Source organism: Schistocerca piceifrons, chromosome 2, assembly GCF_021461385.2.
Source record: "Schistocerca piceifrons isolate TAMUIC-IGC-003096 chromosome 2, iqSchPice1.1, whole genome shotgun sequence".
NCBI classification, from domain to species: Eukaryota; Metazoa; Arthropoda; class Insecta; order Orthoptera; family Acrididae; genus Schistocerca; species Schistocerca piceifrons.
This window is the reverse complement of record NC_060139.1, coordinates 84,161,944-84,172,540: the sequence shown is the minus strand read 5'-3', so window position 1 is coordinate 84,172,540 and position 10,597 is coordinate 84,161,944. Positions and strand designations below refer to the sequence as shown.

At 38.0% G+C, this 10,597-nt stretch overlaps 1 protein-coding gene across 1 annotated transcript in view; it reads left to right on the top strand.

The window, feature by feature from the left end:
* Nucleotides 1-7,645: 7,645 nt before the first annotated feature.
* The window catches only part of LOC124777500 (nuclear protein localization protein 4 homolog), a 244,756-nt gene continuing 241,804 nt past the window's right edge, over nucleotides 7,646-10,597 (top strand). Inside the window, exons 1-2 of the mRNA XM_047252942.1 lie at nucleotides 7,646-7,782; nucleotides 8,174-8,254. Of these exons, the coding sequence (XP_047108898.1) occupies nucleotides 7,762-7,782; nucleotides 8,174-8,254 (102 nt within the window). The 5' untranslated portion in view covers nucleotides 7,646-7,761. The remainder of the gene's footprint in view (nucleotides 7,783-8,173; nucleotides 8,255-10,597) is intronic.

The window sequence follows — 10,597 nt, the reverse complement described above, 5'->3', positions numbered from 1 at the left end:
CACGAAACGAGTAAGAAACTGAAGAGGCTTGATATTTTCTAACGACAAATTTGAACAGGCGCTATCACTGAATTATGTATAATACTGTAATGGGAACAGAAACACCACTTAACGACTTTAATGCACAATATGGAAAAGTAACTGTACAGAAGTAAAGAAACACAGAAAGCACGAACCGAATGCAAACTATACACGTACGTTACTCTTCACAATAAAGCTACACAGACACTACTCGGAAATTATTGAATAATCGCATAACTTACTGCGGTCAACAATGAAAACAAGCCCACGCCAAAGGCTTGCACTTTAGAACAGTTATCTTTTCACGAAAACTACACAAGTAAAAGCGAAACCTTCAATATATAGATCACAATACATACGAATTTACTTATTTAAGCTAAAATATTGCCTTAATAATTTGTTTTTCCACGAGTAAACACCTATATTTACGAGCGCACTGAGTAAACACACACGCCAACGGCTTGCACTTTAGAAAAGTTAACCTTTCATGAGAACTACGCAAGTAAAAGCGACACCTTCACTGTATAGATCACAATAGATACTAATTACTTGCTTAAGCTATAATATTGCTTTAATAAATTGTTATTAGCATAGTGTGCAAGCTGTTTCATAATAAATATTACAGTGCTTAATTTGCAACAGACATTGCCAACATGTTTTCTCCATTGGAACTTATTGTCAACAGCAAAAATTTTATGGAGGTAACTTCTTCCAATCTTGTTTCATCTATATACATATCTATCTATATACATCAAAAACAGTTTTGCATCACCTCGGTTCTGAGAGCTCTGTAACCTGTACAGAAAATTGGAATAGAGATCAACATAAACATAATTTCCGCCCTTTTTATTGCTCATGAAAACTACACATTGCATGTTGTACCACCATACAGCGAGACCTTCAGAGGTGGTGGTCCAGATTGCTGCACACACCGGTACCTCTGATACCTAGTAACACGTCCTCTTGCATATACCTGTATTCCTGTATTCGTCGTGGCATACTATCCACAAGTTCATCAAGGCACTGTTGGTCCAGATTGTCCCACTCCTCAATGGCGATTCGGCGTAGATCCCTCAGACGGGGGTTGGTGGGTCCCGTCGTCCATAAACAGCCCTTTTCAATCTATCTCAGGCATGTTCGATAGGGTTCATGTCTGGGGAACATGCTGGCCACTTTAGTCGAGCGATGTCGTTATCATGAAGGAAGTCATTCACAAGATGTGCCCGATGGGGGAGCGAATGGTTGTCCATGAAGACGAATGCCTCGCCAGTATGCTGCCATAATGGTTGCACTATCAATCGGAGGATGGCATCCATTTACCGTACAGCCTTCCATGACCACCAGCGGCGTGCGTCGGCCTCACATAATGCCACCCCAGAATAGCAGAGAACCTCCACCTTGCTACACTCGCTGGACAGTGTGTCTAAGGAATTCAGCCTGACCGGGTTGCCTCCAAACACGTCTCTGACGATTATCTGGTTGAAGGCATATGTGAGACTCATCAGTGAAGAGAACGTGATGCCATTCCTGAGCATTCCATTCGGCATGTTGTTGGGCCCATCTGTACCATGCTGCATGGTATCGTGGTTGCAAAGATGGACCTCGCCATGGAGGTCGGAAGAGAAGTTGCACATCAAGCAGCCTATTGTGCACAGTTTGAGCCATAACACGACGTCCTGTGGCTGCACGAAGAGCATTATTCAACAGGGTGGCGTTGCTGTCAGGTTCTCCCAAGCCATAATCCGTAGGTAGTGGTCATCCACTGCAGTAGTAGCCATTGGGCGGCCTGAGCGAGGCACGTCATTGACAGCTCTTGTCCCTCTGTATCTCCTTCATGTCCGAACAACATCGCTTTGGTTCACTCTGAGATGCCTGGACACTTCCCTTTGTGAGAGCCCTTCTTGGCACAAAGTTATAATACAGACGCAATCGAACAGCGGTACTGACTGTCTAGGCATGGTTGAACTACAGACAACATGAGCCATGTACCTCCTTACTGGTGGAATGACTGCAACTGATCGGCTGTTGGACCCCCTGCCCCAATAGGCGCTGCTCATGCATGGTTGTTTACATCTTTGTGTGGGTTTAGTGACATCTCTGAACAGTCATAGGACTGTGACTCTAATACAATATCCACAGTCAATGTCAGGAGTTCTGGTAATTGGGCTGATGCAAAACATCTTTTGGTGTGTGTACATGATCCCCCTTTTTCTGTTCATAAATACCATGAAAATTGTCTTTTTTAGATTTACAGTTATGTCGTTCTGTATGTGTTATTTGCGGACATAAATACACTTCTCTGAAGGGTTTCCGGATTTTCGTTTGTATGTATTACATCATCAGCAATACAGTAAGGGAGATTTAGTTTAACTGGGCCAATTTTTTTTTTTAAAAAAGGTCTGAATCATTATCTATGGTACTTATCATAACTAAATTTTATATAAAGTCTGAGTTACATTTTTTTGCAATGAGGTGTTCACGGACTTTGTATTACTTTCAGTTTTCGCGAAATATGAACCAATTAACTCACTTGCAAGTGGTCACTAAGCCTAACCAATTAGGTTAACTGGTCTGTACTAGTAAAGCTAACTGGTCCACCTATTAAAATCAGTGGAAATGCATGTAAATTAAATTGTAACTTCAAAACATTGTAAAGGTGAAGTGCAACAAGATTTAGTTGTTAGTTGTTGATACAACAAATGTAACTGACTGGAATTTGAAATAAGAGCAGTCTTGGCGATGGCTATATTCATACAAATCAACACTGCAACAAATCATATCCTCTTATCTTTGATGTGAGCTGTTAAGTGAATGAGGAAGTTTTGTAATAATATCTGCAGTGGCAACAAATGCATTTTCATCCATTGTGGAAAATCTACTGCAAAGATGTGCTGTTTATAGAAATTCACTTGAATACCAAAATGAAGAACCTTCTCCACAGCAGCTATAAAATTGGAACCCAAGTATTTTTTTTGTTCTATAGTCTTTAACAGTTATGAAGTCACCAGCTTTTGTTTCTGGAAAATCCTAATCTTATTCAATGTCTTTGTTCCAAGAACAGTCTGATTCCTCTAATACCAAGTGAGCAGTTCCATCTGATGATGAATCTGATTCTTGTAGGATAGGCATCTTATTTTTATTTTTCTCTGATTCTCTGACACAGGCTTTTTCTTTCAGGCAGGTTTTCACATGTGAACTTGTAAGAATAAGAGATTTTCCTTTCCTTCAGGCATGGCTATCTCTGTTTCTGGGACTACACTGTGGGGATGCAAGCAAGGGTTCAGGAGGCACAAATAATTCTACTTGAAGTTCATGAGGATAAGAAGGAATGAGATTACGAGCAGAGGTACCAGAAGTTGAAAGAACTGGATCAGTAGCAGACTCCAGAGACAGTGGAGGAGCGTGATCTGAACATGTAGTAGGGACATTAGTACTTCTTGACAGCTCTTGCAGGCTCAGATGGCTCATAAAGCCGGTCTGTCTCAGACGAACTTAGAAAATCTGCTTCCTCGAAAGTTTCGTCATTGGAAGCCATTATTCCCGTAGCTTCGAAACATTTGCTGTTATCAGAAAGAGTGAAAGCAGTTGGAAATACTTCACCCACTAAGCCAGCAGCATCACAGATACGAAGTGTCTGGCCTTGATGATTTAATAGCCACATATTACAAGCTTTGTTGTGAAAGGACTTGTCAGGCCCATAAACGATAACATCCAAAGGCTATAGTTTATGGCTGCAGTGTGGCGATATCCTTAATAGAATTATGCCATTTTCTTTAGCAAACGTTATTGGCCTTATTGACATGTGGTTTCCAAGACTGTCAATGATAAGCAGTTTAGGATTTTCTTTGCGTGGACATTCGTGTTTGACTTACAGCATTTGAACACAAAAACTTATAATCCAACTAAAATAAGTCTAAGGTGCACTTTATCACCATTTGTGCAATTTATATGATGTAAAATGTTTCTGAAATTAAAAATATCTATAAATTACAAAATTGAATAATTATATTGGGATTATCTGGACTGGCCCACATAACCTACCTGGTTTGGTACCCTGTTAACCTAACAAACTTCTTTTCTAAGACACTAAAACAATTGTTTAACTAGGGTTAATCAAAAACAAAGTAATCTGCTATAAAGAGTAAAAACTAAAATTTGTTGTGGTGTATATGGCTTCTTCGATGCTCCTCTTGAGATAACAAATGCGTAAACAATAACAAAGGGGTGGGATAAAAACTGCTGACCACTGGAAACAAACAAAGCCATTCAAAACTAATGTTTGCTGCTTTTCATATGGTTCTAGTAGCTGAAGTTGTTTGATCTGAGGCGTTTATTGAACCATCTGGCGGAAGACACAGGAAACAACTTTCACTATAATTTTCAAGCAAGGATTAGTTAACCTGACCTGCCCAGCTAACTTAACCCTACCCTACTTTTTGATCTTTCTCACTGACTTCAATATTGCTTACAAACAGATTGAACAGAAGTGGGCCATCTGCATCCACATGCTATTGTCACATACTGCTTTTTGTTACTGATGTATGATTTTATCTGTTCTGCTTACATCTGCCATATCTGTCTGGGGCTTCCTCAGGAGATGGTTAGTTGGGGCCTTAGAAATGAAGGAAAAAATTTATTTAACTTAATTACTTTTATTTAGAACACAATTATGTGGGACTTGTTGCAGCAGAAGTAGCTGGTGCACCATATTTTTCGGAAGATTTCACCTTCTTCAGTGAGTCTTTTTTCCATTTCATGTATTTCAGCTTGTAGTTAAAGTGGCACTGTAAAACTGATTCCACAGCCTCTGGCAATAGTCGATGTCTTTCATCAGTTCACTGGGCTGACACTAGCGAAAATACTCTTTCCACAGTGGCATGGTGTGCAGGATATAAAACGAATACTCACATAATTTTAGCAGTTGGCATCTCCGGTCTGGGTTTTCGGTTTCTGAAGCAAAGTAAATCCACCTTTCTTCCAAGAAGTGCTTAGACATTCTTCCAAGTCATACTTAGTTTCTAAAAATCTTCTCAGATACACATATTCCTGATAACAATTATCACCTGAAATCTTCACACCATTTTTAGTCAGGTATATATTGGTGTTTTCAATCATCACCCAATCTGGGGTTTCTGATAGGGTTATCCCATCAAATACTTCATGTTTATTAAAAGAAATAACCTATTTCTCCAAGTAATCAAATACTATGATACAGAAAACCATTGACTTTTCCTCATATTTCGAAATCAAATTAATTATTTATTGGTTAGGTTTCCCAATCTTTAATTTGTTCAAATTCATCTTGGATTGTATGCCAATAAAATTGACAGTCTTCCTTTCATACAGACATCTTTGAGTGTTTATCAATATATTTTTATTCAAATTATCGACACTTTGTTCTTCTTCACGTTTTTTATATTTTTTCAAATGGCACCAAGTTTGACTGCAGAAACATGAAGTAAATTTCACTGATAGGACTACTGAAAAAATCTGAAATTAATTTACTTGGTCAGCCTTTGGCGTTAAAAAATAATTTTAATGGAATCCAAAACTTAATGATTCTCTCAGCTGCAGGCATTAGCGAGAGCCAAGTTGCTTTTGACAAGAGCCTGATGATTGACATCAACACGTAACCAGAATAATTTCAGTTGCTCTCTCCTTTTTGTGTATACTGAAAAATAATTAAATATTTTCGTGGCGATTATTCAAAGTCGACAGTTAAGCCTCCAGTAGAGCTTGATATCCTACTGTGGGGAATATGGGTAGGGCATCCAATTCCTTCTACATTTTATCCTAGTTATTCTTTAATTTGGTGAAACACATTTCATTGGCCGCGTCGATGAAGCCCTCTGAAGTTGGTATTGGTACTGTCTCCACAAAAAAGCGAATAATTTATCTACTGGAATTTGCAGCTGTCTTAAAGTATCTAGACAAAACTTTGCAATCGTCTCCAATGTTTCGTTATTCAGCAAATCAAACTTCAATAGCATCTGTTGGATTCTGTTAGTTTCAGTAAAGTATTGAACATCTAAAGGAAACACTTTATCATTCTTGTGGTTCGATGTGTTGGTGCTTATGCAGTAAAATGAAACTTCTTGCAATTATTTTAATGCTTTTTGACATGGACCGTGAGCGAGAATGTTTTTAACAATCGCTGAAGCTGTGGTCCCGGCAGTAGATTGCTTTGTGGTGACTTTGGAGTCAGCAAACACTGCAGCATTCAATTTTACGATACAGTCAAGAGAAATGAAGGGCTGAAGATGCTTGATAACTCTATAACCTGTTGTTAGTTCTGCTGCAGCAACCAGCAATTCTTCCTGGATATCTTCTTTAATCAAAAATGTAGAAATAGACGTTGATGTCGATGCTACTGCGGATGTCTTTGTATGATTCTTTGTAGAAATGTGATGCCTCACATCTGCCTTGCCTCCGTGAGTTACTGAGATGAAACAGCTGCAAATTTCACACACCGCTTCCTGAACCGTAAGTCTTTTCTTGGCAAAATACCACTCTTTTGTGTAATCATCCGAAAAGAGTCAATTTTTATTTCTATCCTTGGGCATTTTCATCAACTATGATAAAATAAGTTTGTTGAACGGTAGATAGTCGACAACAACACTATAGTCATCGAAGTGCACGTCACTATACATTTCACGCCCTCTATACCCACTGTAAACATTTCCAACATTACTAACCTGCACTCGTTGTTCGTTTTACGTTTAGAAAGAATCTTCTAATTAGATCGGTATCCATAGGGATACTGTCCGATTCTTCCGCATTAAGTTCGTTAAATATTTTCTCGATGATTACGCTAAATCAAGAAGGTGCTTGCGTCGTTGATACAGGAAACGCAACATGCAATCCCATCTGTGAGGCGACTTTATCAACATAAACCTGTCGACATAAATAATTGAGGCTGCACTTATATGTTGTGCTAATAGATGGCGTTACTTCAGTACTTCAGCCAAGTTTGCGACGGTATTTTGTAAAATCGGAACAAAATTCCGTCTTGTTGGGATGTCAGGACAAGAAGGTCCTTAACGGTGACGGCCCCAACATATCGGGACGGATGACAACCCTAGATCCTCTGCATGGCCACAACTGATATCAGCTGGATGAAAGTCTGTTTTCTTTGAACTTTGTTTGAAGGGTGTACTTAGTAGACCATTAGAGCGGCAGGGTATTTTATTTTACAATTTAGGGACTGCGTTTCTTACTACTGTAACAACTACTAGATACAGAAACGTGGTACCTTGATTTTGTAAAACTTTCACATTTTGTTTTATTGTTCTGAATTTTTATTAACCTTTGTGCGTCGTTTGTGTAATATTCATTTGATGTTTCAGCAATCGATATAGGATCTACAAGAAATTTTCCCTGACTTTTTTGCTACGATTTTGTTGTGGCTTCCGTAATTTTTATTATATTTGGTTAAAAGTGTACACACATTTATAATGACCGATTTGTGTTTGAGATGAAGACAGTAGCTTTTAGCTTTTTAAAAGTACCAACTAGATATTAGATTTTTTAAAAATGGAATGAAATTGAATCGATATAGTTAACGCCTACCAGTGTAAGTAGGGGTAAAGTGATGGCATTGCGTCTTTTATTTACGAAGTTCCAAGTGTTTATAAACGTTGTTGTCATGTTTTAGTTTCGGCAAAGATCATAGTTAGGTGACCGTGTGACTGCAACAGAACAGCTGAGCGTAGTTACAAAAGTAGAGAGCAGTGGAGCATTATGTCAAAACATAAAATCATTGTAAGCCTCTTCGAATTCTGAAGGAATAAAACACATAGGAATTAACGTATTTTTCAATCCGATATTACAAAACTGTGTGTAAATCTGTCTTATTCTCCCATATTCACTAAAAGCATTGTTGCTTCGTCACTGTTAGGTTATTTTAGCATTGCTCAGTACACTGCAAGGTCCCTATAAGGTTTCCAATTCTGGAATTATTTTATGATTTCATTGTATTTCCAAATTCAAGCATACCACTGCTGCGTAATCTTATAGTATTAGTCGCGAGAAATATGATGAAATGATTTCGTAGTTGAAATGTTTTTGTTTACATATTTAACCTCAGTTAATTTTCATATGCGTATAACTGTAAAAAAATAAAAATAAAACTGTTTTGTTTCCATCTCGTCAGACCCTTCGTGTTCAGTCGTCGGAAGGAACAAAACGCGTGGAAGTTGAACCAAGTGACTCTATATTACACTTGTTTGAAAAGGTACGTACCGTTCTTTTATCTTTTTTTGTTATTAGTTTTATCCATTTTAGAGTTATAGTGTCGAGAGTAATGACCTACAAGACTAGCAAAGGACTGTTACCAAAATAAAATGAAATGCAAGGTAGCCTGTTTTTGTGGTACGTAAAATTCTCCAGTGTGTTAACGTTCCAAGTGACTTTAGCATGTTTCGATGAATGTTTTCATGTATCCGAGAAGATAATGTCTCTCATATTTCGCAGCACTTGTAGATCAAATACTTCCACGTAATCAGCTTAGGTGCCATACATTACTACATGTGACGCTGTCGGTGAGGTGTTCGAAAAATGAACGAACAGTGCCGTATGTGCTGTTTACTGGCTTTTCTGTTTGTTTATGTTTGGAACATTAAAAAATATGTTTGCCAACAGTAGTGAGTTCGACGGAGCTGATACGTAGCTTTTCCTATTTTAATTTGTTCTTCACCGCGTATCTTTCTTTAAATCGCCTTTAACAGCACCAAGTTATTTTTATTACAACCGTGACTGATAATCTAGGTACTAGTTCCTTAAATCAGAAACCAGCCCAACGTGAAAAATACGTCTTCTAATGTGATGTCAGTCTTGTGATCTTTTGGGGAGTCATCTATTTGAGACAAAAGATTTTTATGTTGCGTTATAGTTGCAACTACAATTACTTCCTTTATGATGTGGAAACCAAGTCATCATTAATGTAGTATGAAAGTGGTAATTTGTACTGCTGCATGAGTGATTGCAAATTGGTGTTAGATTGGTTTACTTAGTGTCATTATTATATTGATCTAGTTAGTCAGTCATTGGGTATGCAGTATGTAATCAATTTTTAACACATTCTCAACATTATAGTGTATGTTTTCATTGCAGTGCATATATGTCACTCTCCCCAAGAGGTTATTGATAAATTCCATATACAGCCATTAGGTTTTTCTTTTTTGGTTTTTTTTTTTTCACTGAATTCTGTAAATTACCACTGTTAACTATTTAAAATTACATTGGAACAGAGTAAAAGGAAAGAGGAAAGTTCTTCATAGTGGATGTTTCCAATGAATTAATATTCTTTACTTACATCTGCAAAATTAGACAGACTAACTAACTTGTGGATGGGAACGTTAAATTCCTACCTTCTACATGTAATACAAGAGTCATTCTTATGGATGTTGGCTCAATTTCAGTAGAAACAGATGTATTGTCGATAAATTTTTTTTCTCTAGGCAGATATAAAAACAAATTATGAGTAATGCACACATCATCATTCTATTATAATACGATTTCTTCTGTTGCATCACTTTTGAAACAATTTTTGTATACACATCAATCAGTTAAGTGTATCAGTTCCTAGTGACTCATGGGTTATACGACATTTCATTTATGTATAAAAAATTACCACTACTGCACCAAGTCAGATACTTTAGTCCCAGCCAAATTCATTGACAGAGTTGCCACAAGTTCTGGAAATCAGGCAATTTCAACCATGTTAGGGAAATATCAAGGAAATTTGAAAAAAAAAAAACACTGGAAAAATCTTATTCTTGTCTCAGCAGATGACATTGTTTGTTTACTGAGATGTCATACATCATTGCTGGCTGGGTGCAGCTGAGATCATGTGCCACTTCCTTATTCACTCATTCTTACTGCTTCTCCCCTTCCTACCACTCCCTTCAGCTTACAGTCAATGCTGCCACCACTTCTAGCTGCTAGCCTAGCAGCTGCTGACAAGTGACAGGGAATTGTGGGGAGTAGTTTGTTTTGATGTGATGTTCAGATGTTGTTGGCACAGTGACCAGAGACGGCAGTCAAGTGATTGTGTGAATGTGTGTATGCTCTCATTTTCTGACAAAGGCTATGGCTGAAAATTTAGTTGTGAGAGTGTGATTGTCTTTTCCATGTGTCTGTCTGTGGCTCAGTGATCATGTTTACAGTGAGCTGCTACCTGTTGTCATTAGTATCGATTCTCAGAGAAATGCACAAGTTATCTGTGGCACTGATTGATCACCGCAGTCTCATTTTATCAATATGCTGTCTGTGACACTTTAATAGCTGCCCACACAAGTGGATTCCCACAATGGGCCAGAAGTGCAGGCCATTTCTGCGGGTATCTGTAATGGGTCGGGCCTTCCCATCTGAAGCCCATCGTTTCCCACTTATCTGTAGGATCTAGACTCACCAATCTATAGAGTTGGTTTATGCAACTCTTCCCTGCCTTATACACTTTTTTCAAGAAACCTACTTTTTTCTGAGGTTATTTCTGAAATCAGTGAGCATATATTTTAAACCTGCCTTGCAACTCCAAGGAAATGCATATTTGTGTTACCAAATATGTTTTGTTTTA